At 46.7% G+C, this 27,643-nt stretch overlaps 7 protein-coding genes and 1 pseudogene across 8 annotated transcripts in view; 3 read left to right on the top strand and 5 right to left on the bottom strand.

Annotated features, from left to right (window-relative positions):
* The first annotated feature begins 5,357 nt into the window (after window positions 1-5,357).
* On the top strand, window positions 5,358-10,014 carry LOC125510287 (T-complex protein 1 subunit beta-like). Its single transcript, XM_048675432.1, has 11 exons — window positions 5,358-5,516; window positions 5,625-5,681; window positions 6,052-6,117; window positions 6,227-6,338; window positions 6,512-6,640; window positions 7,609-7,680; window positions 8,045-8,160; window positions 8,312-8,388; window positions 8,511-8,996; window positions 9,167-9,482; window positions 9,564-10,014. Exons 2-11 carry the CDS (start codon window positions 5,625-5,627, stop codon window positions 9,708-9,710), a joined length of 1,578 nt encoding a protein of 525 aa, XP_048531389.1. The 5' UTR covers window positions 5,358-5,516; the 3' UTR covers window positions 9,711-10,014.
* Window positions 10,015-11,006: 992 nt separating this feature from the next.
* On the top strand, window positions 11,007-11,752 carry LOC125510288 (auxin-responsive protein SAUR36-like). Its single transcript, XM_048675433.1, has one exon. The coding sequence runs from the start codon at window positions 11,210-11,212 to the stop codon at window positions 11,600-11,602; it is 393 nt and encodes a 130-aa protein (XP_048531390.1). The 5' UTR covers window positions 11,007-11,209; the 3' UTR covers window positions 11,603-11,752.
* Window positions 11,753-12,324: 572 nt separating this feature from the next.
* LOC125556528 (auxin-responsive protein SAUR36-like) lies at window positions 12,325-13,424 on the bottom strand. The gene has a single exon (XM_048719246.1). It carries the CDS (start codon window positions 13,104-13,106, stop codon window positions 12,636-12,638), a length of 471 nt encoding a protein of 156 aa, XP_048575203.1. The 5' UTR covers window positions 13,107-13,424; the 3' UTR covers window positions 12,325-12,635.
* Window positions 13,425-15,071: 1,647 nt separating this feature from the next.
* LOC125510285 (auxin-responsive protein SAUR36-like) lies at window positions 15,072-16,597 on the bottom strand. Its single transcript, XM_048675430.1, has 2 exons — window positions 15,300-16,597; window positions 15,072-15,206 (listed from the first exon to the last, which is right to left on the bottom strand). The coding sequence occupies exon 1, from the start codon at window positions 15,818-15,820 to the stop codon at window positions 15,359-15,361; it is 462 nt and encodes a 153-aa protein (XP_048531387.1). The 5' UTR covers window positions 15,821-16,597; the 3' UTR covers window positions 15,072-15,206; window positions 15,300-15,358.
* LOC125510283 (auxin-responsive protein SAUR36-like) overlaps window positions 15,082-27,643 on the bottom strand; it is a 28,843-nt gene continuing 16,281 nt past the window's right edge. For both annotated transcript variants that reach the window (XM_048675427.1, XM_048675425.1), the window contains one exon: window positions 15,082-15,206. The gene's annotated coding sequence lies outside the window, so the exon portion shown is untranslated. The remainder of the gene's footprint in view (window positions 15,207-27,643) is intronic.
* LOC125510286 lies at window positions 16,494-17,291 on the top strand (annotated as a pseudogene).
* Window positions 19,504-20,461, bottom strand: LOC125510284 (auxin-responsive protein SAUR36-like). Its single transcript, XM_048675429.1, has one exon. The coding sequence runs from the start codon at window positions 20,248-20,250 to the stop codon at window positions 19,642-19,644; it is 609 nt and encodes a 202-aa protein (XP_048531386.1). The 5' UTR covers window positions 20,251-20,461; the 3' UTR covers window positions 19,504-19,641.
* LOC125510282 lies at window positions 24,933-26,930 on the bottom strand. The gene is made up of 2 exons (XM_048675424.1): window positions 25,685-26,930; window positions 24,933-25,509 (listed from the first exon to the last, which is right to left on the bottom strand). The coding sequence occupies exons 1-2, from the start codon at window positions 26,888-26,890 to the stop codon at window positions 25,231-25,233; spliced, it is 1,485 nt and encodes a 494-aa protein (XP_048531381.1). The 5' UTR covers window positions 26,891-26,930; the 3' UTR covers window positions 24,933-25,230.

Below are 27,643 nucleotides of genomic sequence, written 5' to 3'. Positions count from 1 at the left end.
GTGAGGCAAAATATGTGGAGCTGCAGCAAGCGACTAGCATATATGGTGGCTAACTTATAACGCAAAAGAGAGCGAGAAGAGGAGGCAAAGAGCGAGCGAGAATCTAGAAGAACAACCTACGCAAGCATTACTCCAACACCGTGTCCACTTCTCGGACCCCGCCGAGAAGAGGCCATCACGGTAACACACCCAGTTGATTCATTTTAAATTAATTAAGGTTCAAGTTATCTACAACCGGACATTAACAAATTCCCATCTGCCCATAACCGTGGGCACGGCTTTCGAAAGTTCAATCCCTGCAGGGGAGTCCCAACTTAGCCCATGACAAGCTCTCACGGTCAACGAAGGAATAGACCTCCTCCCAAGACGTTCCGATCAGACTCGGTATCTCGGTAACTCAAGACACTTCGACAGGTTAAAACAAGACCAGCAACACCGCCCGAATGTGCCGACAAATCCCGATAGGAGCTGCACATATCTCTTTTTCAGGGCACACTCAGATTGTCCAAACTTCCGGTAGGCCAGCCCAGAGTTGCCCCTGGTAGCCACCGGCGGCTGACGGTTTGGACCAACACTCAGAGGAGCACTGGCCCGGGGGGGTTAAAATAAGATGACCCTTGAGTCTGCAGAACCCAAGGGAAAGAAAAGGCTAGGTGGCAAATGGTAAAAACAATGTTGGGCACTGCTGGACAAGCTTTAATCAAGGCGAAATATCAAGGGGTTCCCATTATAACCCAACCGCGTAAGGAACGCAAAATCCGGGAACATAACACCGATATGACGGAAACTAGGGCGGCAAGAGTGGAACAAAACACTAGGCGAGAGGCCGAGCCTTCCACCCTTTACCAAGTATATAGATGCATTAAGATAACATAACAATAATATGATATCCCAACAAGTAAATAAAAGATGTTCCAACAAGGAACGGCTCCAATCTTCACCTGCAACTAGCAACGCTATAAGAGGGGCTGAGCAAAGCGGTAACATAGCCAATCAACGGTTTGCTAGGACATGGTGGGTTAGAGGTTTGACATGGCAATTGGGAGGCTGACAAGCAAAAGGTAGGCATCGTAGCATTGGCATAGCAAGAGCGAGCAAACTAGCATAGCAAAGATAGTAGTGATTTCGAGGGTATGATCATCTTGCCTGCACAGTTGTCAGAGTTGACTGGATCCTCACAAGCAAACTCAACGGGCTCCTCGGTAGCGAACTCGTCTCCTGGCTCTACCCAACAAGACAAACAAGCAACAAGGATACAATCAACCACGTGCAAGACCAAGCAATAAGATGAAATGATGATATGCTATGCGGGATGCGATGCGGGATGCAAAATGCAAGATATGACAGGAAATACATGGACCTGGCCTCAACTTGGAATTCCAAGGGCGCCACTGGAAAGATGAGATGAAATCTCTTGAAAACGATATAAAGATCATTGGAATCGGAGTTACGGTTTGGAAATGGCAAGCGATTTAAGAATGACACCGGTCTGCGATTTACAGCAAGTAGGCACCTAAATGCAATGAGATGAACATGCTACGGCCACCAAACATGACAACAAAATACATTGCAGGGATGCACACAAGATGCTTAAAAAAAGACTAGCACTGAGCCACGGCCAATTCATCCATTATGAGGTTCAAACAAGCATGTCAAAAACGCAAATGCAAAACAGATCTCAGACAGTGTGAAATTAACACTTGTCTGAAATTTCAGATCACGAAGCCCTCTTCAGAGCAGCAAAACAACGTGATACATGACCTGATTATGATAAATAAGAACATGGAATGGAGCTACTCAACAAGCTTAACAAAAGTCCCAAAGTGACCTGGGGCCAAAAGGGATCACAAAATATACTAACAAGCACACGAACATAGCTCAAACACAATCAGTTTTCAGACTTAGTGGAAACTGAGACATGCTGAAATATAACTCACGAAGGCATGTAAACGAGCTCGATGCACTCACTACGGTGCAAGTCACGGCAAGGCAAGCATACATCCATTAAGAAGGCACAAAATACTAGCTAGCCATGGCAAGATCAATGGCATGGCATGCACAGATCAACTACAATAGCATCGGCAAAATCGCAAACGAGTTGACGATCTGCCCAGATTCATAACGAAGCAAAAGTAGAGCTCGATTGTCTCAAGCTAGTGTGCTCCATAATTGCAAAAAAAGACTTGGAGGGATAGAGAATAACATGATTAACGAAACTCCTTTACTGATCATCCTCAAAAGAGGCACGGATCACTAGGAAAGAAGCTGAACATATGGCCTCATGAACTAAATAATCCCAGACAGTGAAAACAACTAAGTCCCTGAAAACAGATTTACCGGGTGCCTCACTTTGCAAGCTTGCACAAGTCACCACACACATCCTAAAAATGCATGGGTTGCACCTCTGGAAAGAAGACAAAATGCTTAACAAAACACATGAAGGACTCACAGGCATAGCATGCACACAATAATCATGGCAAAAATGACAAAAGTCTAAGATGAACTAGCAGATCTGACAATTAACTCACGAAGCCTCCTTCTAGCAGCATTTTGGGCATCAAGATGAGCTCAAATGAAAATGACGCAATGGAATGAAATGATGTAGTCGTCGAGGCGAACAATTTGATATATTATATGTTCAAATCGGAGCTACGGATGCAAAGTTACGGCCGGTCAAATTTAGGCATAAAAAATTAGGGTTTGGGGAAGAAAAAGTCAACCGTTCGAATCAGATCTGGATTTGCACGCGGTTCGAGGTTCGACGGAGCTGCTCGCCGGAGTTCGTCTTGGCCGGAGAGGAAGGAGCCGGACTTGGGGAGGAGGAGGAGGACGGCGGGGCCGGCCGGAGTGGAGGAGAGGCCGGGGCGGCGTCCCGAGGCGGGGCCGGGCGAGGCGGTGGCCGGCGGCGGCTAGGCGGCGATGGCGGGGCTCGCCGGCGACGACGACGGCTGCCGGCGATGGAGGCGTGCGGCGGCGCGGGTCGCCGGCGACGGGGAAGACGGGCGGCGCGAGGCGGCGGGGGAGTGGCCCGCTCGGGCGGCGCGGGGGCCGGGCGCGGGCTCCCGCGGGCCGGCGGCGGCGGCGGTGGTTGGCGCCATGTGGCGCGCGGCGAGTGGGCGAGGGGCGCGGCGGACGTTGTCCGGTCCGCTCCGGACACGTCCGTCGGCGGCGGATCTGGAGTTTTTTTTTGACTAGGGTTTGGACGGGGAAGAAGATCCGAATTTGGGGGGGTGCTATTTATAGGCATAAGTGGAGCTAGGAGAGTCCAAATGAGGTGCGGTTTTCGGCCACGCGATCGTGATCGAACGCTCTAGGACATGGAGCAGAGTTTGGTGGGTTTTGGGCCAAAATGAGGGGTGTTGGGCTGCAACACACACGAGGCCTTTTCGGTCCCTCGGTTAACCGTTGGAGTGCCAAACGAAGTCCAAATGATACGAAACTTGACAGGCGGTCTACCGGTAGTAAACCAAGGCCGCTTGGCAAGTCTCGGTCCACTCCGGAAATGTTTAATCCCCACACACGAAAGAAATCTAGAAATGGCCACCGGAGGAGAACGAAGCGCCGGAATGCAAAACGGACAACGGGGAAAATGCTCGAATGCATGAGATGAACACGTATACAAATGCAAAGCACATGACGACACGATATGAGATGCATGAAAAAGAAAACAACACACGGAGACAAAGACCTGAACCCGAGAAATAAATATAACTTAACGCCGGAAACGGCAAGAGTTGGAGTACAAAAAGGGAAAGTTACATTCGGGTGTTACACGTGTGTACCTCTCGAACTATCATGTGTTGCCAATCCCGCAACAGTTCTAACCGAGAATACTGGTGGTCCATACCGGAGCTTGCCAATTTTTCATCAGAGTTCATCTTTTTTTAGGGTGAAGTTCCCTGTTTTGGTTTCTTCCTATCCCTTCACTTCACATATTCAGGTGGGAGAGGAGGGCATGCAACCCGTCACCAGATTGCCCTTCCTTGGTAGCCGCCGCTTCTTGCATGTTCTTGTCTCCGGTGACATCATGATCCTCAACATTAGCATGCACATTTTATGTACCAAGGTCCAGCTTCATTGCAACACTTTCCTTGTCCTTATCTTCACCTACTGGAGCTGACGTATTCTTTAATGGGCTAGTCGACGAGTCATCCAACTCGTACTCCCCATCTTCATCCAAGCTTGTCATTCCCTGCCTTGCAGGGTATGTTTCATGTGCCAGTCGAGCCACCACCACGGTCCCGACCTCACGCACCCTTGAACGGCATGCCCCTGGCCAAAGCAACAAAACCACCTCGACTAGCACTCCAATCACTAGAAATGACCTTCTTATCGGTTACCGCCATCATATAGTCCTCATACTCTATATCATCCGGCCCATGAACCTCGTCTTAGGTTATGACCAAGGATGTCGCAAACTCCACAAAAGAAGCCGATCTTCTCGCATAAAAATTTGCTCCTTCCCATTAAGGTTCAAGGGTGTAAACCTAAACCCTGGATGGGTTCATCTCCATGTTGTTTACCAGGCCAATCCTATGAGCCATCTGATCAGCAATGCCTTGCAACCTAGAGGTTCGGAGTATCATCAACATGTGCCCAGATGTTGATCCGCTCCAGCTTGACTGATCCTGGTTTTTGTTTGCCGTCATATTCCTCAATAAGTGCAACCAAACCACGGAATATTCACTAACCCTGATGCATGACCTTGTTTCAGTCACCTAGGCAAAAAGCACTATATCATGAAGAGATTGCCATCAACTTCCCCGATATCCGGTTCGTGTGCAAAGTTCCATGCATATTTCATAGCATCCTTGAATGCACCTGCACCAAAAAACTTGTTCGTGTTCACCTTTGCAACCGCCAACCGTCTAGCAGATTTGGAGAGACCTGAGATTTTCTCTTCACCCACAAAAATATCATCAAGTTCTTCGTCTTTCAGCTTCATCGCCTCTTCTAGATCGGTTCCAACCCCGCCCTTGCCTTTTCCTCCCGCCGCACCGTATGGACTCCTTGAGGACGATGACGCGGCCATCTGGCCGACGAGTGCAGTCACGGGGCGAGGGACTATTATGAGATCAGGGACAGAACAAGACTCACTAACTCGACGCCGGCGGGGAGATGGCGGAGTACAAAAACCCTAGACGCCTAGGGGTACAAGGCTTTCATGGTTTGCCTTTTCTTTTTGAGAAAATGTCATAATTTTTTTTGAGTTGTAGTTTTTTTTCCTGATGTTTTTTTTTTTGAGAAGAAGTTTTTTTTGCCTGATAATCGAGAGAAGAGAACTCTTTTGCACAGTCGCCTAAGAAGCGGGCCGAGTCCATTGGAGGCCCAGCGGAGCGACGCGGCCGCACATCAAAGGGCGCTAGTAGATACTAGAAGCGCCGTTTGAGCTGTGTTCTCTTCTGCGCCACTGCTCCCCGCCGCCGCCGCCCCGCCTCCGCCGCCGCGTCCTCCCCGACGAACTACGGGACCGAGATCCGCCGGCCTGCCGCCTCGACCCGTGACCCGTCCCCGAGGTACTCAGCCCGGCCGCCCCCCAGTCCCCTTCTCCGTGGCTGGATCAGCGCGATGCGTTCCTGACAATTTTTCTTCCTCTCTCTCTCTCTCTCTATGTGGCTGGGCAGATGGAGAGGGTGCTCAAGGATGACGCCATACAGGAGAAGGGCGAGCGCGCCCGGATGGTGAGACGACCGCCCAACCCCTCCTCCCTGATCCGCTCGGTTCCACTGTTGCTTTAGGTCGGTCGGTCCGTTCGTTCGTTCCACGGTGCTGCTCTCCCAGCTGAGAGCTGAGTAAGGGCCAGCTCGCGGAGCACCAGATCGGGCGCCTGAGCGTTCCCTGCCGCCGCCTAGTGGTTTCGCTTCATAGGATCTGTGGCTTACCGATGCTCTGTTGCGGCTGCAATGTGCTTTTGCAACAGTGTGCAATGGGCTTACTCATCTCCTTTTATTTGGACTGCAAAGAGGCTGTAGATTGCGTGCTTTGTTGAATTATCGTTCAGCCCCTTTTGTTATATGGGGTTCTAACTCATTCGGTCTCATCTCCTGGCAGGCATCTTTCGTTGGTGCCATGGCGATCGCGGACTTGGTCAAGACCACACTCGGGCCAAAAGGAATGGTATGCGTGTGCTGTTCCCAGAGAAAATGTGCATTTGGACAAAAGATGGCAGCCCTTTGAATGCTAGTGTTAGTGTGTCTCCCTTACATGATGCCTTGTTTATGCCCAGGACAAGATCCTTCAGTCGACTGGCCGAGGGCGGAGTGTCACTGTTACGAATGATGGGGCTACCATTTTGAAGTCCCTCCATATCGACAACCCTGCTGCCAAGGTCCTTGTTGGTATCCTTTTTGTTTGAATCTATTGCTTGGTGATGTTCATGCTGAGATGATGGTTATTTCTAGATCTGGCAATATAGGCTTCTTATAGCTTTTCCTGACCTTATTTGATTAGCTGGTTGTATGAATGTTCTTCCTAATTGAAAGAATATGTGGTCCTTAATGATCATTCTTAGACATCTCCAAAGTTCAAGATGATGAAGTTGGTGATGGAACAACTTCTGTTGTTGTTTTGGCTGGAGAACTTTTGAGGGAGGCTGAGAAGTTGGTTAACATGAAGATTCACCCGATGACTATTATTGCAGGTAATCCTCATTTTAGACACGGTTTATCTAAAATGTTATCCCTAACAGGCTCACATTTAAAAATTGTGCAACATCTTAATTATTACTTCAATACACGTTACTGAGTCTTGGGTGAGTAATGATACAATAGCAACACTTTTTGGAGCAGTCGGACATGTGAATTCTGAAAAATGAGATCTCACGCTTACATACTTATTATTTTTTGTCATGCTTAAATGATTAAAAAGCAGCTCCCTCAGTATTGGTAACTTCTGCATTGATGCCATTTTAGAAGTACAAGATAGTATCTTGAAAAACGAAAATGTGAAAGCAGTGCAGTTCTGCATTGATGCCATTTTAGAAGTACAAGGTAGTATCTTGAAAAACGAAAATTTGAAAGCAGTGCAGTTCTGCATTGATGCCATTTTAGAAGTACAAGGTAGTATCTTGAAAAACCAAAATGTGAAAGCAGTGCACTTCTGCATTGATGCCATTTTAGAAGTACAAGGTAGTATCTTGAAAAACCAAAATGTGAAAGCAGTGCACTTCTGCATTGATGCCATTTTAGAAGTACAAGGTAGTATCTTGAAAAACCAAAATGTGAAAGCAGTGCACTTCTGCATTGATGCCATTTTAGAAGTACAAGGTAGTATCTTGAAAAACCAAAATGTGAAAGCAGTGCAGTTCTGCATTGATGCCATTTTAGAAGTACAAGATAGTATCTTGAAAAACCAAAATGTGAAAGCAGTGCACTTCTGCATTGATGCCACTTTGTCAATGGAGAACTACGACCATTTGTTTTCTGTTCCATTTCATGTTTTCCTTTTTGTTTTTTATGTCGTTTTGTTTGATTATTTATGCAGAAACAGCACACATGATATTTGAAAGAGAAAAGAGATACATATTGTAGAACTGTTTGCAGATCTTTAGCTAATCATTTGGTTACATGTGGACATCTCTAATGCTTTGTCATCTCCCTGAACTATTAGGTTACAGAATGGCTGCTGAGTGCGCCAGAAATGCTTTGTTGAAGAAGACCATGGACAACAAAGATAATACAGGTCACCTATTTAGTTACCTTCTCATATACTCCCTCCATCCCAAAATAAGTGTCTTTGACTTTAGTACAAAGTTGTACTAAATCAAAGACACTTATTTTGGGATGGAGGGAGTATGATTTTGTCACTATGTTTAAGCACTATGTAAACTTCTGTTAGTTATTACTTGTGTGGAACAAGGTTTATGTTTACTTCCTGGAATACTAGCTTATAGGACCTGGTATCATTGGTTGCCCTAGTTGGGGCCTGGCAGTATTTTCAGTCAGATGTATAAATTTTATTGCATTCATTATGCTTTATAGTTTATATATCAAGAGTTCCCGCCCAGGAATATTCTTCTGACAATAAACCTTCATTGGTGCTGCAGACAAGTTCAGATCAGATCTCATGAACATCGCCATGACTACACTTAGTTCGAAAATTCTCTCCCAGGACAAGGAGTATTTTGCTGAACTTGCAGTTGATGCTGTCCTCAGGCTTAAGGTAAAAAGGACTGGGGGAAGTTGGTCATACCATATATTTTCTATATGTGGGATGTTGTTTGAGGTCTAGTTCAGTATAGTTCTTTATTATTAATTCACATCTGTTGGTAAAACGTTGATTTGATATCATCACACTTGTTCATTGGTGGCAGGGTAGCACCAACTTGGAATCAATCCAAATTCTGAAGAAACCTGGAGGATCTCTTAAGGATTCCTTTTTGGATGAAGGGTATGTTCTTTCACAAACTATATTATGGGAAACCTAGTTCTCTTTTACCCCAAATATATTATGGTCCTATATCAGTTCCAAGCAGACTGGCATCAGTTTAACATTCTGAATCTGTTTTGTAGGTTCATCCTTGATAAGAAGATTGGCCTGGGTCAACCAAAGCGAATTGAGAATGCTAATATTTTGGTTGCGAACACCGCTATGGATACAGATAAAGTTAAGATTTATGGGGCACGTGTCCGGGTGGATTCGATGTCTAAGGTTGCAGATATTGAAGCTGCTGAAAAGCAGAAAATGAGAGAGAAAGTTGAGAAAATCATTGGTCACGGGATCAACTGCTTTGTCAACAGGCAGCTAATCTACAACTTTCCTGAAGAACTTTTTGCTGATGCTGGTATCCTTGCAGTTGAGCATGCTGACTTTGAGGGTATCGAGCGGTTAGCTCTTGTCACGGGTGGTGATATTGCATCTACTTTTGACAACCCAGAGTCTGTTAAGCTTGGGCACTGCAAGCTCATCGAAGAGATTATGATTGGGGAGGACAGGCTGATTCATTTCTCCGGGGTTGCGATGGGGCAAGCTTGCACCATTGTCCTGAGAGGAGCAAGGTATGTCTTATTTGTGCAGCTCCTTATCATGCAGTGATAACATTGTACTCCCTCCGTAAAGAAATATAAGAGCGTTTCTAAACGCTCTTATATTTCTTTACGGAGGGAGTATTATTCAGTCATTCTGTTTTATTTGGCCGCACATTGACTATGTGTCTTGTTGTCTACAGTGAGCATGTGCTTGATGAGGCTGAGAGGTCCTTGCATGATGCCTTGTGTGTGCTCTCCCAGACAGTAAATGACACGCGTGTCATATTTGGCGGTGGATGGCCTGAGATGGTGATGTCCAAAGAGGTGGATGAACTTGCAAGGAGGACCCCTGGGAAGAAATCTCATGCGATTGATGCTTTTTCGCGCGCCCTGCAAGCCATCCCAACAATCATAGCCGACAATGCTGGTCTGGATAGTGCCGAGCTGATCTCTCAGCTCCGAGCTGAGCACCACAAGGAGAACAGCACTGTTGGAATCGACGTCATCAGCGGCGGGGTAGGCTCATCGTGACACCGATTTTGTATCTGAACCTGTACCTGAGGGAGTTTGGAACTAACATGGTCCCCTGTTGTGCAGCTGGGAGACATGCAGAAGCGTGGCATCTGCGAGGCGTTCAAGGTGAAGCAGGCCATCGTCCTGTCGGCGACCGAGGCTGCGGAGATGATCCTGAGGGTCGACGAGATCATAACCTGCGCCCCACGCAGGAGGGAGGACAGGATGTGAAGATACCCACGAGCTGTTTTGATGCTTGGCTACATATGTATGGTTTGCCGAGTTGTGGCTGGGTTACCGTGGGTCCATGGCTGCTTTGAAGTCTCCATTTCGATTGTCGTCGAACCCGGACCCCAAAGCGACTGGAGCTTGTGGGAGTAGCTAGCGTACCGTAGGGGGTGGCTTTGGTTTTCTTGAGTTATTTTCCACTAGAGAATATAGTTATGTGAATGCTGTAACCTTGTTTTAACTGCATCTTTGCATGCGGAGGCGCTTATTTCAGAACATGCATGCGCTGCTGCAGCTGTGAGTTTTCCATCTTGTCTGCTGTACTCTGTTGGACATCAACCATTTGCTAGTGTCCTGCGAGGTAAGAGACATGTATGACTGAAACTGGATCCAGTCCTGTTTGCAACTATGAGTAGATGCAGATCAATTGCTATCTGTTCTCTTGATTATATCCCGGTAAAATAAAATATAGGAGAAAGTATGTAGTGCTGGCCCGTGAGATTGAGTAGAGCTAGCTAGTCTCTACAAGCAACTTAAAGCCCCAGTCTTTAGTTGATGGTCTGTTTGAACAGTGCCTTCTTATTGTCAACAGGTTGCATACAGCTTGTGATCATTATCAGATGAGCAGCTGCCTCTACTGATATGAACCTCATCTAGCTTACATAAAACTGTCACTTGCTAGAACAAACTCACTGATGTGCCTAGAAACCCCACATAACCAAAACATGTCCTCTTAACTACTTTCAAGTTCAGAACCAAAGGGGTTACAGAAAGCTGGATAACTAAATGATGAACATGTCCACAAGGAGCTAAGCCTTGAAGGCCTTCCCTCAACCTCAAAAAACCTTGTCCACAAGGAACTAAAACAGTTGTGTCTAAGAAACTCAACCATACCATAACTGGGAAGTCCATGCCGCAAATACTACTCCCTCCGTCCCAAAATTCTTGTCTTAGATTTGTCTAGATACAGATGTATCTTTTCACATTTTAGTGTTAGATACATCCGTATCTAGATAAATTTAAAACAAGAATTTTGAGACGAAGGGAGTACAATACATGCACTGGAACACAAACAGTCAGCACACCACACACATCAGAGGCATCTGCTGCGATACATAACACAAGATGGGTTTGGCATGGTTCTAGTCAAGATATGGACTCCTGTCACAACGTGAGATGCCGAATATCAAACACATCGTGTTCTAGACCAGCACAAGCTTTTCAACACCAACCATGTGGAAGCAAATGATACACCAAACATTTGGCCCCGCCGCGATCTAATCCAAACTTATCAGACCGCAACACTTGCATGCGCCCATCACATGGCCTTGTCCTGCGCCGACACGATGACGCCCTTCCCGTCGTCTCGCCTATAAATCCAGCGAACGGCTCGCCTATAAAGCCACACGTATCCACCACCAGCTGAGCACTGCAACATCCATAGCAGACAGCAGCACACGTTCTCCAAACCTCCAGCTGAAAAGCAATACCCAGCCAGAACCATGGCCGGCGCCAAGAGATTTGCTCAGTTGGCCAAGAGGCTCACCGTGACGGCCAAGGAAGACCAAGGATGCTGCACCTCTGCACCGGCTAAGGGCCGCTGCGTCATGTACACGGCCGACGGGAGGCGCTTCGAGGTCCCGCTGCTGTACCTCGGCACAACGGTCTTTGGTGACCTCCTGAGGATGTCCCAGGAGGAGTTTGGCTTCGCGAGTGATGGCAAGATCACGCTGCCCTGTAATGCCGCGGTGATGGAGTACATCATGTGCTTGCTGAGGAGGAATGCCTCTGCCGAGGTCGAGAAGGCGGTGCTGAGCTCTATGGTGACACCTTGCCACTACACTGGCTCTGTGATGCCTACCGTTGGAGCCGGCAATCAGATTTACTGTGTGTAGCTGCTGAAGAACAGCAGGTTTAGAGTAGTTTGCCTGGATAGTGTACAATTGTTAGATAGCAGACAATAGGAGAAGGAAAATTGTATGTAAAGCAATGTGATCATTACAGCAACAACCAACAGGAATGTGGTCAACCAGCAGTTGCAGCCATTCTTCTCTTTCGTTTTAATTGCATATAACTATATAATGAACTGAGCCAACGATTGTTGCAACTCTATTTCTAGATGTCAATAGTTTCATACTGCTGCACAGAGAATGAAAAAAAACAAGTTTCAATGCAATCTAGTATCATCTAAATCAGGACGCTAGAATGATCAAAAACTTGTGAATTAGTGAACCGGCCAGGTGGTACAGGGGCCATTTTAGGATGAACCATCAGGAGAATATTTAGAAGCCATCAATACAAGAAGTAGGATAAAATTTACAAAATGGAAGAGAAAGCAGGCTGTACTCCACGAAAAGACACTGATGTTTAACTGTTACTGAATTACTGAATGTTGTACCCACAAAACTTTACAGAAAGTGTCGACACAAGATTTAGTAGAAGTCTGTTATATATTCAGAATCTTCAGACATGCAGCTGGCTGAAGGCCCAAAGGAGAGTGCAGAGAAAGAGCTAAGGAATGGCTACAGCCTACAAGTTAGGTAGGCCATCAAGAACTAAGATATGACACTATTCGACAAGTTATCTGTACTGCATCAATTAAGATCATCCCTTTCGCACCTAATCAAAATGTTAAGAGTATGCATTCAAGTACAATCGCAAATTCCAACTAAGTCAGCTTCTCATCTGAAAAAGAAAAACTGTTGACAACTATAGGCCCATGGTTTCCTTCCAATTTCTTCCCTCCATCCCAAAAAATGTGTCTCAACTTTAGTATGAACTATGTTAAAGGATGTGACAAATAATGTATTTTTTCCATGAAAATTGTCTCTTATCTACATTTCCTGTGACAAACGAATCTTACATCAGACTCTACAGAACTCCTCTCGGACCTAACCAAAAGAAATATTTCACTAGCTAAACTAGTAGCTAAGCACAGAGAGCAAATTGATGGCTGAGTACTAGTCCCATCGATGGCGCCACACAGCTAGCACTGTAGTTGTGGCCATGCTCAGCAATGGAGCTCAAGAACGCCCTCTCGACCTCCTCAGAGGCCTCTCTCCTGACCAGGCACAAGACGTACTCCATCACCGTGGCATCGCAGGGCAGCGTGATCCTGCCTCCATCGCTACCGCTTGCAAAGCCAAACTCCTCTTCGGACATCCTCAGGAGCTCGGCGAAGACCGTCGTCCCAAGGTACACCAGAGGGACCTCAAACCGTGCTCCGTCGGCGGCATACACCACGCAGTGGCCCTCATCGGCAACCACAGACGACGTTGTGATGCAGCATTCATCGTCGGCCGTGTCCGAGGCATGATGCCGGCGGCGGGCCCCGGCTCTGGCAACCAACATCCGCTGACACTTCTTGGCCAGCTGAGCAAGTTTCTTTGGATGGATCATGGTTGAGTCTGATGTGTTCCTGACTGGCTAAATTTCAGTTTGGCCCTGAAACTCTGAAGGCGTGTTGTAGATTGTGATGTGGCTTGCATATGAGATGAAGAAGTTTGTGTTGAGCAGGCCATGGATTTATAGTAGGAGGAGAGGGCTCAGGGAAGTGCATATGCGTGTGGGTCGTGTGTAGCTATCAGCGAGAGCGTTGGGCAGGGGACAATGCCATGAGTGCCCTTCATGCAGTGTTGTTGCAACTAGCTGCAGACAGTGTGATGAATGATTTTGGTGAGATTTTCAAGCACCTTCCATGTCTGAAATGTGGTTCGGCTAGGGGGTCCTCGTGCCATTTCCCCAGCAAACCCATCACGACGCGTGTAGGCGAGACGTCCAGCCCAAGCTCCGGCAAGTGCCAAACACTTGGCCCCATTGCCCCAGTAGAACCTGATCCAGATCTCATCATGGCACCGCCATAAACGAAACACCGCCATAAACACTGGACCCGGATGGCCCCACAATGCCTCTGCCCAATTCAGCAGCGAAGACTGTTGTAGGCATCTTATCACCCAGCCACTAGTCCACTATCCTTGCCTCCATAGTGCCATGGCCCAGCAGAATCAAACGATCTCATTATCATGCACGCATCGAGCTCATGGCCTTGTCCTCTGCCCAACGCAAATTACTCATACGTCTATGCCTATATATTCATGGGCAGACGGGCTAGCTAGTAGTGCACCATCACTTCATCAACAAACTCACAGGCTAAACATTTCTGAGCAACATACCTCAGAACCATGCCCAGCAGAATAAACTCTGAATCTCATTGCCTCCTTCAGGAGCCACCATTTCACGCACCGAGCTCATGGCCTTGTCCCCTGCTCCCCAATGCAAATTAGTCATACGTCTGTGCCTGTATATCCATGGGCTTCATCAACAAACTCACAGGCTATTAGGCTAAGCATTTCTGAGCAACATACCTCAGATGTAAGACCACACAGACATGACCATGATCCATCCTAAAAGATTTGCTCAGTTGGTGAGGAAGTGGAAAAGTGTCAGGACAACATCCAACGACAACGAAGCAGGCTGCACGACACTGCAGGTCATAGATAAAGGCCACTGCACCGTGTACACTGCCAATATCCAAGCAGTATGGTGTCACTGCACCAGCAGCTTGCAGTTTGTAGCTCCTGAATATATGCCAAGCTTTTCCCTCAATTTTGCATGTTTTTCCATGGTGTAAAATAGTTCGACACTGGAGAATGGAAATTACATATTAGCATACCAGCTTATTGCATCCTACAAACTACCATTAACTATAAGTCTACAACCATATATCATTAGGACATAGGGCGCTAGAAAGCGATTTACTTTAACCTCGGGATTCAGAGTATAAAAGCACCACTACCATTAAGAGAATCAAAGATGTGATTATAATGTATGCTAAATAAATAAAAAAATTCTAATTTTCTGTTGCACTTATCTTCCAAAAAGTGTACTGAATCTGTATACAAGAACAACAAATACATACCCTTTTCAGAAGAAAATAGTCCAAGGAAGTTACCGTACAATATGCTCAACAACAGGGTTTATTTGATTTCTGGGCATTGTCTACAAAATAGAAGACCAAAAGCAAAGGTAGATATGTGATATCCTACGTTCTTCAGAAATTATTAAGTTTCTTCCCCAACTGAACTGATGTACTGCAAACGGCAGTTAGGGCGTATTCCGGCCTGCATTTTCATTTGTAGTGTGACGAGCTGACGAGAGGCCACCCAGCTCACGCAAGTAGTCTCCGACACAAGGGAAATGGTACCCAGAAGTGCACACTTCTGATGGCAGCGGCGCTGGAAGCGTTCATCTTCCAGGCAACAGACTGCAGTTCCTACCTCAAGAACCTATAGCCAGCTCAACCCACCTCCGTCTGGGACACACGATTCAGTTCCGACAGTTCTAGGTACAGTATGCTGATCATTCATCTAATCCTCCATCCGCATTCCCTTCGCTGCGCCATCACCGCGTTCTGCCACCTTCTGGTCAGGCACATCCTCTCCTGTTTCCTTACCCCACATATCATACCGACAAACTTTCTTCAGTACTCTATACGGCGAACTGCAGCAAAGGCCAAAGTATGTGTCAAATAGCCAAATTTCTCTCAGTAAAATAGTATTTTTTGTATCATTTCTCGTGATAGTAGGATCTTACATCAGACTGTACAGGGATCTTCAGGTTCTAACAAAAATAATCACCAGACAAGCTAGTAGCTAAGTACAAAGAGCAAACTGATGGTTGAGTCCCATCGATGGCGCCACACAACTAGCACTGTAGTTGTGGCAATGCTCAGCAATAGAGCTCAAGAAGGCCCTCTCAACCTCCTCAGAGGCCTCTCTCCTGACAAGGCACAAGACGTACTCCATCACCGTGGCATCGCAGGGCATCATGATCCTGCCTCCATCGCTGCCGCTGGCGAAGCCAAACTCCTCCTCGGACATCCTCAGGAGCTCAGCGAAGACCGTCGTCCCAAGGTACGCCAAAGGGACCTCGAACCGTTCTCCGTCGGCGGCGTACACTACGCAGTGGCCCTCATCAGCAACCATAGACGACGTTGTGCTGCAGCATTCGTCGTCGGCGGTGTTTGAGGCATGCTGCCAGCGGCGGGCACCGGCTCCGGCAGCTATCCGCTTGAACTTCTTGGCCAGCTGAGCAAGCTTCTTTGGATGGATCATGGTTGAGTCTGATGTGTTCTTGGCTGGCTAAATTTCAGTTTGGCTCTGAAAGTCTAAAGGTGTGGTGTAGATTGTGATGTTGCTCTGTAGGAGTAGATGAGATGAAGAAGTTTGTGTTGAGCAGGCCATGGAATTATAGTAGAAGGAAGAGAGGTCTCAGGGCAGTGCATATGTGTGGGTTGTGTGTAGCTGTCGGCAAAAGAGTTGGGCAGGGGACAAGGCCTTGAGTGCTCTTCATGCAGTGTTGTTGCAACTAGCTGCAGACATGTGATGAATGATTTTGATGAGATTTTCAAGCACCATCCATATCTGAAATGTTTTTCGGCGAGAGAGCCCCATCGGGTCCTCGTGCCAATTCCCCAGCAAACCGATCACCATGGTTGTACAGGCCAGGCATCCAGCCCCAGCTCCGGCAAGTGCCAGACACTTGTCCCCAGCAGAACCTGATCTAGATCACATCATGGTGCCTCCAAACGGCAGCACCACATGTACCATGCCCACAACACTGTCTCCTTCCCAACCATCACACGCTCCACCTCCACCTTGTGGGCGCTTGCTTTACCCTTGACCTATAAATCCATGGCCTACTGCCCTCCAAACACCACCATTTCATCCACAGATAAAGGCATTCCAAGCTCCATCTCGCAGAAGTATTTCTCCCGTTTCCAGAGCCATGATGGGTGCCAAGACACTCGCTCAGCTGGCCAAGAAGTGGCAGAGGGTGTCATCTATCGGGCAGAAGAGGCCCACCTGGTCGTCGTCAACATACAGCGGAAGAAACGGGAGGGTCGTGCGGCACATCATGCTCACCGGTGGCCGGCAAGGGCCAGTTCGTCGTGTACACCACCAACGGTGTGAGGTTCGAGGTGCCGCTTGTGTTCCTCGGCACGATGGTCTTCGTTCAGGATGTCCCAAGAGGAGTTCGGCTTCGCAGGCGTTGACAGTGGCAGAATCACGCTGCCCTGCGACGCATCGGTGATGGAGTACGCCATGTGCTTGCTCAGGAGAAGCGCCTACGCAGAGATGGAGGCCGCGTTCCTCAACACCATGGCGATGCCATGCCACTATCATGCGACGGCACATCTGGGAGTTAGCCAGCATTTTGGTGTCTGCAGCTCCTGATTAGCATCTGCAGAGATATAGGAAAACAGGAAAAAGGCAATTTGTCTATGTGAAGCATTTTGATCTTTGGTGGAAGATGGACAATAGTCAGAGACAATGTTCTTCCACCGTATATATACTTTTTCTTGTAGTGATAAATGATCATATACAGATTTTTAGGATCCAAGCAGTAAGTGTCGAACATTTTTTTCTATGCAGTTTTATGGCCTCAGACACAAAATGTTACAAAGAAACGTTGAGGTGGAAGGTAAATCTTCACATCTGCAGAAGGGAGCTGACCTTTTGGAGAAAGGCTACTTCATTTTTTCTCAACTGCTGATAAAACCGTCAAATACCTGAGTCGGGACTGGCAAACCTGCAAGTGTTCAGAAATCAGGTGTGTCACACAGCATGAGCTCATCGAGACTTTGTGGTTGGCAAATTTGGATGCCTCTAGTTATGTTCGGGTCATGGATGTCCACTTACAGCATGAGCTCACATTACAGCATGTCCACTTCCCCAAAAGAAATACCAAAGCGGAATTAATGACAAGTCCTTGGATAGATTCAAGGGTGTGGCCCGGAACACTCAACTGCCAGGAAATGGTTGGCACTTGGCACCACAAGCTATGCTAGAGACCATGCAGACCATGGGTGTGGACAATGAGATATGGAACTTCCAGCAACTTGGCAGATCTGCAGCAATCAAAACACTATTAAACCAACAAGCACCTAACATGCAGTTTCAGGTGTAAGTGCAAAATACACCCAAAAGCAATGAAGTGAGCTCCTCTTCACCTCACCTAATTGCAATCACACAATTCCTGCAAAAGCATGAACTTCAAATCCCTTGATACAGGAGGCTGAACTGAATGAAACACCGCCATCACCGTCAAAAAAATGAAACACCGCCATAAACGCTGGACCCCGGATGGCCCCACAACGCCTCTGCCCAATTCGGCAGCATAGACTGTTGTAGGCATCTTATCACCCAGCCACTAGTCCACTATCCTTGCCTCCATAGTGCCATGGCCCAGCAGGATCAAACGATCTCATTGCCTCCTTCACGAGCCATCGTTGAAATCATCGAACTCATGGCCTTGTCCCCTGCCCAATGCAAATTAGGCATACGTCTATGCCTATGTATTCATGGGCTAGCTAGTAGTGCACCATCACTTCATCAACAAACTCACAGGCTAAACATTTCTGAGCAACATACCTCAGAACCAAGAACACACAGCCATGACCATGATCCATCCTAAAAGATTTGCTCAGTTTGTGAGGAAGTGGCAAAGGGTCAGGACAACATCCAGCGACAACGAAGCAGGCTGCACAACACCACAGGGCACAGATAAAGGCCACTGCGCTGTGTGCATGGCCAATGCCAGGAGGCTTAAGTTCTCCCTGACTTGCCTCAACAAGACAATCTTCGGCGAGCTGCTAAGGATGCCCCAGGAGGAGTTTGGGTTTACATGTGATGGCAGGATCACACTGCCCTTCGATGCAGCGGTGATTGAGTATGTCATGTGCTTGCTCAGAAGAAATGCATCAAAGTAGAGAGACCGTTCCTGAGCTCTATAGTGATGCCTTCCCAATATCCAAGCAGTACGGTATCACTGCACCAGCAGCTTGCAGTTTGTAGCTCCTGAATTTTGCATGTTTCTCCCACGATGTAAAATAGTTCAACACTGCAGAATGGAAATTACGTATTAGCATACCAGCTTATTGCATCCTATGAAGTACCATTAACTACAAGTCTACAACCATATATCATTAGGACATAGGGCGCAGGAAAGTGATTTACTTTGAACTCGGGATTCAGAGTACAAAAGCTAACACCTAACAAGCACCACTGCCATTAAGAGAATCAAAGATGTGATTATATTGTATGCTAAATAAATAATTAAAAAAATCCAATTTTCTGTTGCACTTATCTTCAAAAAAGTACTGAATCTGTATACAAGAACAACAAATACATACCCTTTTCAGAAGAAAATAGTCCAAGGAAGTTACCATACAATATGTTCAACAACAGGGTTTATTTGATTTCTCGGTATTGTCTACAAAACAGAAGTTCAAAAGCAAATATCAGTTAGATGTGTGATATCCTACTTTCTTCAGAAATCATCAAGTTTCTTCCCAAACTGAACTGATGTACTGCAAAATGTAGTTAGGGCATATTCCGGCCTGCATTTTCACTTGGAGTGTGGCGAGCCGACCAGAGGCCACCCAGCTCATGCAAGTAGCTAGTCTCCGATAGCAACTGCGGTGGAAGCGTTCATCTTCCAGGCAACAGACTGCAGTTCCTACCTCAAGACCTATAACCAGCTCAACCCACCTCCATCTGGGACACGCGATGTCAATCCAACAGTTCTAGGTAGAGGTAGGGACAGCAGTATGCTGATCGTTCATCCAAAATCCTCCATCCGCATTTCCTTCGCTGCGCCATCACCGCATTCTGCCACCTTCTAGCCAGGCCCATCCTCTCCTGCTTCCTTCCTCCGCATATCATACCGACAAACTTCCAGCCCATGTTTTTTTTACTTTCTTCAGTACTCTATACGACGAACTACAGCAAAGGCCAAAGTATGCGTCAAATAGCCAAATTTCTCTCAGTAAAATATAATATTTTTTATCATTTCTCATGATAGTAGGATCTTACATCAGACTGTACAGAGATCTTCAGGTTCTAACAAAAAAAATCACCAGATAAGCTAGTAGCTAAGTACAAAGAGCAAATTGATGGCTGAGTCCCATCGATGGCGCCACACAACTAGCACTGTAGTTGTGGCAATGCTCAGCAATAGAGCTCAAGAATGCCCTCTCAACCTCCTCAGAGGCCTCTCTCCTGATAAGGCACAAGACGTACTCCATCACCGTGGTGTCACAGGGCAGCGTGATCCTGCCTCCATCGCTGCCGCTTGCGAACCCAAACTCCTCCTCAGACATCCTCAGGAGCTCAGAGAAGACCGTTGTCCCAAGGTACGCCAGAGGGACCTCAAACCGTGTTCCGTCGGTGCTGTACACCATGCAATGGCCCTCATTGGCAACCACAGATGACGCTGTGCTGCAGCGATCATCGTCGACCATGTCTGAGGCATGCTGCCGGTGGCGAGCATCGGTCCCGGCTGCCAACATCCGCTGGCACTTCTTGGCCAGCTGAGCAAGCTTCTTTGGATGGATCATGGTAGAGTCTGATGTGTTCCTGGCTGGCTCCGAAAGTCTGAAAGTGTGTTGTAGAGTGTGATGTTGTTTACAGATGAGATGAAGTTTGTGCTGAGCAGGCCATGGATTTATAGTAGAAGGAAGAGAGGGATCAGGGTAGTGCATATGTGTGTAGGTTGCGTGTAGCTATCAGCGAGAGCGTTGGGCTGGGCCCTGGGGACAATGCCATGAGTGCTCCATGTGCAGTGTTGTTGCAATTAGCTGCAGACATGAAATGTGATGGAATGATTTTGATGAGATTTTCAAGCACCACCCATGTCTGAAATGTGCTTCTGGTTAGAGAACCCTATGGGGTCCTCGTGCTCGTGCCATTTTCCCAGCAAACTGATCACCACGGCTATGCAGGCGAGACGTCCAGGCCAAGCTCCGGCAAAGTGCCAAGCACTTGGCCCCAGCAGAACCTGATCTGGATCACATCATGACCATCAAACCACAGCACCACATGTACCATTGAACATGGCATTCTCGCCTGCCCAACCATCACACGCTTCACATTACTTTACCCTTGAGCTATAAAATCCATTGCTAAGTGCCCTCCAAACACCACCGCTTCATCCACAGACAAAGGCATTCCAACCTTCAATAGCAGAAGAATTTCTCCAGTTTCCAAAACACAAGAAACTACCATGATGAGTACCAAGACATTCGCTCGGCTGGCCAAGAAGTGGCAGAAGGTGGTTGCTATGAGGAGGAAGAGGCTCACCGGGTTGTCATCAACGTCTGCGGAAGAAACCAAAGGGTCTTGCAGCACATCATGCTTCTCAGTGGACGGCAAGGGCCACTGCATCGTGTACACTGCTGACGGCGTGAGATTTGAGGTGCCGCTTGCGTTCCTCGGTACGACAGTCTTCGGCGAGCTCTTTAGGATGTCCCAAGAGGAGTTTGGCTTCACAGGCGTTGACAGTCGCAGAATCACGCTGCCATGTGACGCATCGGTGATGGAGTACGCCCTGTGCTTGCTCAGGAGAAGCGCCTCTGCAGAAATGGAGGCTGCGTTCCTCTACTCCATGGCGATGCCATGCCACTATCATGCTGCGGCACATCTGGGAGTTAACCAGCATTTTGGTGTCTGCAACTGCTGATCACCATCTGCCAGACATAGGGATATAGGAAAAAAGGAAATTGTTTATGTGAAGCATTTTGATCATGCAAGTGAAGAAGCAAACAAGGAAGATGGGCGGTAGTTAGGGACACTGTTCTTTCAATGTGTATATATACATCTTGCAAAGATAAATGATTGATCACAGATTTTTAGGACCTAAGCACGAAGCATTGCTGAAAAATTCTTCTGCATAGATATATGGCCTCAGACCCCAAAATATTACAAAGGAACATTGGCAAGGGCTAGAAAATCTTCACAGATAGAGAAGGAAACTGACCATTTGTAGAAAAGCTCTGTGTTTTATTCGAACCAAGATAAAGTTGTCAGATTACATTTGAATTGGGATTGCAGTGGAACATTGACTAGGGCTAGAAAATCTTCATAGATGGATAAGGAAACTTTTTTTTTGCGAATAGGGTAAGGAAACTGACGGTTTGTAGAAAAGCTGTGTTTTATTCGACCAAAGATAAAACTGTTGAATTTTATTTGAATTGGGACAGGAAAACCTGCTAATGTGCAGAAACAGACCAGTAATCAGAGACATTGAATGAGCTCATCCACATTTGTATTTGGCTAATCTAGGTACCACACAACCACTAGTTAAGTGATAAGGATCAACGTGATGATCCTATAGTTTTTGTCCGATCTTTCACCGCAAGACAATTAGATAGCAAACTTTCTAATCGCGTGATCAATCCACGCAACCTGAAGATGAGGAAACGAATCCAGCAAGCAACGTGAAGATGAACAACATGCCTCTAACCTTGGCACGATAATCCTTGATCACACAAGAACCTTCATGCAATCATCACTTTATTTGATAAATAGCAGCGCCGTCCCCGGAGGGATGATTCACCACGTGGACACAATGTTCAAAACTCAATCTAAAAATTTCACCCCCTCTAAACCTAGCCACTAGCCTCCTTATATAGGCATCTAGAAAACTAGTCGGTTGGACAGGCCCACACCGAAACACACAAAATAAAAATCCTAAGTGGCCCATAACAAGACTTGGAAATAAAAATAGATAAAACTAGAACCGACCAAGTACATGGTTCGGTCACCCCCTTTGGCACACCTCTAACTTGGAGGAGTCCTGAAGTTGGGCTTCACCTCCTCCTTCATGGGAACAACATGAGGTACTGAGATGCCCTCATCATTAAGTCACTGTCATGGACAATACAAGTAAACTTCAGGTACTAACAAAATGAGCCCTGCGCTGCAACTTACATTACTGCAGTCCATGAACAAAAGCCACCAGAAAACAAAAATAGTGACATGAACTAGTGACAGCTCCATAGAGATGGACCTGATGCCATTCTGGCCCTGATGGTTACCAACTGGTTGGCCCATAGGAAAATGCAATGGAGATACCAGGAATGGCTGTCACATGCGATGCTGAAGATCATGCAGACGATGAGATATGGAGCTGTCAGGCAACTTGCTAGATTTGCAGCAATCAAAGCACTGCTAAAGCAAACAACAAACACCTAGCATGCAGCTGAAGCTGAAGCTGTACTCACCTATTCAGAGATGATTACTGCACCGAAGGGACCCTGGATGGTTTGCTCTATACCTCTGCCCAGTTCAGCAGCAAGAACAGTAGTATGCATCTGGTTGCCTAGCCACTAGTCCACTACCTTTGCCCCCTAGTGCCAGGCCCAGCAATATCTGATCTGAATCTCACTGCCTCCCTTGGAGTCACCATTGCAACCACCAAAATCATGGCCTTGTCCCCTGCCAAATGCCAATGAGTTATATCTCAATGCCCAGATATTCGTGGGCTAACTAGTAAGACACCGTCGCTTCAACAACAGTCAACAAACCAAGCATCCCTAAGCAGCAACATACCTGAGACTAGAACCAAAGAACCCAGCTATGATGCACCCAAAGAGGCTTGCTGAGCTGGCGAGGAAGTGGCAGAGGGTCAAGACGACGAGTTGACCACTGCCAGAGACGACGAAGCATGATGCGTGACACTGCCTGTCGCAGATAAGGGCCACTGCCAACGGGAGGCGGTTCGAGGTGCCGTTGGCATACCTCAGCACGACGATCGTTGGCAAGCTAATCAGGATGTCTCAGGATGAGTTTGGATTCAGAAGTAACCATTTCGAGCCAATTAACAGCCACCCTATTCTTTCACTGTTTCACAATCCATCATCCATGCGGTTCTCTTAATGATACAGGATGAAGTTTTCTTGTTAGAAATATCATAAAGTTATTTATTAGTCATGCATTATATACCAACTAAGAAAATAAAAGCATGTTAATCGACTCTTCAAAGTGGATACACTGTCAAGAGTATGTTCAAAATACTGTTGTCGGTCACCAACGATAAATTTTGAAGTTAAAAACACAGAACTCTAGTGCGTTAGTAAGTCCAGTGGACACTTGAGTCTGACTGAATCTAGTAAACAATGTCTGCACAAGAAACCTTCATTGGAGCCAAATAAATGGCCATACAGAGGCTTGAATAGCTGATGTTCCACCAAAACATGAAACAATGGAGGACGAAACCATTACGCAGACCACATAGTTGCTAGAATTCAAAAGATATGAGCAGGTAAGGAAGTGGTTAAGAAAGCAAGATAAATCAAGGAAGAATCTTGGACCGCAGACCAGAGGGGATCTGGAACTCAAAGCAACGACCACCTGATGTAGAAGTGATTAAGTAAATTGATTACACACCAATTATAAATAAGTGTCACAAAGAAAGGTATCAGATTAGTGGACAAGCCCCCAAATCTATTGATCCAGTGAAAAGCTAAGACTTTATTGGTTAAGTAAACATTATTATTATTGGTTCAGTTTCCTATATATATATCCCAGCAACAGGTTGATGCTGTGTTCATAGGTTAGCTACAGATGTCAACAACAATCATAAATAAATCTCATAGAGAAAAGCACAGAAGCTCTAGTGTGTTAGAAACTACATTGCCACTAGAGTCTGACGGCATCTAAAAAACAATGTTTGCAAAGGAGGCCTCAAGAAAAGCACAAAATTAGAATAAGATAACTGAAGAAAGGAACTATGTATTGTAGACCCTAGAGATGCTAAAAATCAAAGAAGGGAACAGCAGATACGGAAACAATTAAGAAAGATAGATACCAGACGAATTTATTGACTGACTGTAGATCATATGGAATCTAGAAATCAAAGTGATGACCACCTGATACAGAATTGATTAAGAATGTGTCATGAAAAATGCTTTCTGAAGTTCTGATTAATGGAAGAGCTGCCAGATCTGTTGGGACAATAAAAAATGCGAATATTTGATTAGATGAATAGCCGTTGCTTGTACCCATTTGCCTGTATGTCATCAATGGATTGAATAGCCTGAAAAACGTATCAACGCTGCAATCTCAAGTTAGCTGCATCAATAGGCTAAAATTACAAACAAGGATGAAGAAGCACTAGTTTGGGACCTTGTACTTGTATGTTTAATGTTTCATCAGTATTAAGTAGAACTTAGTCTTTAAAGTATGCAAACGAGCTTACTTCTCTGCTTAGTAAACGTCAAATGGTTACTGGTAAACTTAAAAAAGCGCTGCACCTTCAGTGAAATCGTTACTCATTTCAGATATAAAACCAAGCAGAAGGAAACTGACTACCATTATGGAAGAACAATGTTATAAAGGACATAAAACTGAGAGAAATAATAAAAAGGCGAGACCAAGAAAAGATATAGTGGACCCATGACAGATAAGTACTCAAGCTAAGAAGCAAAGTGGGTCTCAACTCAATGATGCACAGTTAGACATACTGATGGTTACACTCATTAGCCATAGCTTATGTCTCCAGTGCTCCCTTGCTAATTGCTACCCTACTATTATATGAAACTAGTACATGCTGTTGTCTCCACACCATCCAAAAACTGAAGCGCCAGCACATATAAGCATAAGCTCATCTCATCAGAAGAAATACACCAAGATCACTCCAAAGGGGCTGGTTCAACTGGCAAAGAAGTGGGCACAACTTGTCATCACCTCTCTCTTTCTGGCCTTCTCCTGTAGCCATCAATGTCGGCACTTATCCTCAAGATATAATCTCTTGCAGTTGTCAACTGTGCTGCTAGAGACTTCTTCTCATCCTCAATAGAAAGTAGAAATAACTCTATCTCCGCAACTTTTGCCCCATCATCATTAATAAGAGCTTCTTTATATGACCGCAATGCTGTGACAAGAACAGAGGGAGCTTCTTCTGGGCCCGCTGGACCATCATTCGCCACATTCTCTCCGGTAACTTTGTTTTCGAAATCTTCCTGAGACATAAAACGATTTCAGTGTAAGTAAGGATTCAAGTGTTTGATAGACATATTGTGCAAGGTTATATACACCAATGACATGAGAAAGATCTTAAGAAACAAGGTGCAGGACGGATTTATTTAGCAATGATCGAAGATCGAAGCAACAGAAGTGAAATAAGGACGGACTCACCTCGTTGCCTACCAAAGAAGGAGGCCACGCCATGATGTAAGGACGAGCAGAGTTTGTATACTTATTATCAAAAAGCTTGTTCAGCTTTGCTGTTTCCAGGCAGAGGGAATGGAGGGACTCGGTGTACGCATCATACTTAGTAGACACGTACACAAAGCCCTCGATGACCGCCTCGATCTGCACTGTGGTATAATCCTCTACTGAAATCTTAGCGTCATCAACAAATGTACTCAGCGGAAAAGTACCTTCCTGCATCCATTTCTCAACAACATCATCATCAGCTCTCCAGAGCCAAACAATAAGCGTTTCTGCCTCTATGACAGCCAGACAGAGCTTTCCATCCTTGCTATGACCCAAATCCAAACTAAATAGCGTAGGGTCCATCTCTACCAAGAATGGCGGCAAATCCACTCTAGAGAATTGCATTGTTGCAGTGTTGAGAACAAGTACATAAGCCTTACTCGTGTGTCTCCGATAAACGAATCCTTTCAGCTGTGTACCAGGGAGAAACGTGGGAACGATGTCTCCATCGTCCTCAGGTTGAGATGGCTGGGGGGTCTCCACCCACGGCAAGATCTGCCACTCCCTGGTGGCCGGTGAGAAAACAGCTAGACGCGCCGGCACTTGCTGCGGCTTGTTCCGGTGTTGGACACAGATCATACGGGCCTCCTGGTCCTCGTCGGATATGAAAATGAAATCAGGCACGCCCTTGACGAGGATCTCGTTGGTGGTCGGAAAGGGGAAGAGATGCAGTGCCTGCGTGAGGGGGTTGTAAGCAGCGACCTGGTATGTAGTCAGGTTGACGAGGACGACGCAGCCGCCGTGGCAGGCCTCTATGTGCCACCCGGGCGAGGAATCGCTGTCCTCCGGGAGGCGGGTGAGGAGGAAATCGGCGCCGCGGACGGCGGCGGCGAGGTCCGGGTCGGAGCGGCTGCGGAACGGGACGAAGGGATTGCTACGGCAGGAGTCGATGAAGAATCCGAGGAGCTGGGGCGGGTGGAGCGCGCGGAAGCGGCGGCGGAAGGCGGGGGACGAACGGACGGCGTCGAGGAAGGTGCGGCAGGCGAGGGCGGCGCGGACGAGGCTCGGGAGGGACGGAAGGAGGAGGAAGATCTCGCGGAGGAGGTCGTCTCCGATGGCGGTAATTGTGGTGGGGGACGGTGTCGGGCGTTTCGCCGGCGGCGCTAACCCTAGCTCTGAGACCATGGCTGTCGAGCTCGAGCTCGAGAGTAACGAGAATTTTCTTTTTTTTTTAAGGGAAGCAATGAGAATTTTCACTCACCGATTCCCTTTCTTTGTGAGCGAAAATTCTCATTACCATTTGCTCCCTGACAACCTGAGCCCACACGCAAACACCTGGCACTGTTTGCCTCGCTTTTGCTCAATTGATATTCCTTTGCTTCACCGACATCTACATCGCAAGGACGACAGACATGTCCCTGAGAGAGGCGTGGGAGGATTCGAAGCACTCGACATCATCGGATCGGAGTTGGCAAGGCCAAGAGTTGCGAGTGGAGGAGGTCGGGAGAGACGACCACGGCGCTTGCTCCTCCTAGCAGGATAGAGTGGGTTGCTACTTACTGATGGTCACACCGTCACTATACAAAGTTTAGAGCATCTCCAATCAAACTAGGTTAATTCGGCTCGTCGTTTTGTTTCGCTTCAAACCCTTATTTCCTCGTTTTGTACGTGCACTTCACGCAGTCATACCCTCCCATTGCACAGACGCATACATAGTATTGATGGGATGGAGAGAGAGAAGAGAAAGAAAAAAAGAAAATGTACTTCAAGTTGGGTTGTGTTCGACGTAGCGGACTGCTAGGACACCCTAATTTTCTCCTTACATACAGGTTGTATTTGAGAGTTTGACAACCGGATTAATGGGAACAATCTAATGGTCAAATTGGATAGACTTTGTCTCTCTTATCGACGGGCACAGTTCGGGTTGTCTGCCCAGAC

Source organism: Triticum urartu, chromosome 5 (genome assembly GCF_003073215.2).
Source record: "Triticum urartu cultivar G1812 chromosome 5, Tu2.1, whole genome shotgun sequence".
Taxonomy (NCBI): domain Eukaryota; kingdom Viridiplantae; phylum Streptophyta; class Magnoliopsida; order Poales; family Poaceae; genus Triticum; species Triticum urartu.
Note: the sequence above shows the minus strand (reverse complement) of the source record. Positions and strands in the feature narration are given on the sequence as shown.

What these genes read in the sequence shown, in the direction of transcription:
- LOC125510288 (XM_048675433.1), top strand. Translation starts at nt 11,210, where the DNA reads ATGGCCGGCGCCAAGAGATTTGCTCAGTTGGCCAAGAGGCTCACCGTG.
- LOC125510287 (XM_048675432.1), top strand. Translation starts at nt 5,625, where the DNA reads ATGGAGAGGGTGCTCAAGGATGACGCCATACAGGAGAAGGGCGAGCGC. An exon ending in CACTCGGGCCAAAAGGAATG is followed by an intron (nt 6,118 to 6,226) that starts GTATGCGTGTGC and finishes GTTTATGCCCAG; the next exon opens with GACAAGATCCTTCAGTCGAC. An exon ending in GGACAACAAAGATAATACAG is followed by an intron (nt 7,681 to 8,044) that starts GTCACCTATTTA and finishes TTGGTGCTGCAG; the next exon opens with ACAAGTTCAGATCAGATCTC.
- LOC125510285 (XM_048675430.1), bottom strand. Translation starts at nt 15,820, where the DNA reads ATGATCCATCCAAAGAAGCTTGCTCAGCTGGCCAAGAAGTTCAAGCGG.
- LOC125510284 (XM_048675429.1), bottom strand. Translation starts at nt 20,250, where the DNA reads ATGCACTACCCTGATCCCTCTCTTCCTTCTACTATAAATCCATGGCCT.
- LOC125510282 (XM_048675424.1), bottom strand. Translation starts at nt 26,890, where the DNA reads ATGGTCTCAGAGCTAGGGTTAGCGCCGCCGGCGAAACGCCCGACACCG. An exon ending in CTTCTTTGGTAGGCAACGAG is followed by an intron (nt 25,510 to 25,684) that starts GTGAGTCCGTCC and finishes TTTATGTCTCAG; the next exon opens with GAAGATTTCGAAAACAAAGT.
- LOC125556528 (XM_048719246.1), bottom strand. Translation starts at nt 13,106, where the DNA reads ATGATCCATCCAAAGAAACTTGCTCAGCTGGCCAAGAAGTGTCAGCGG.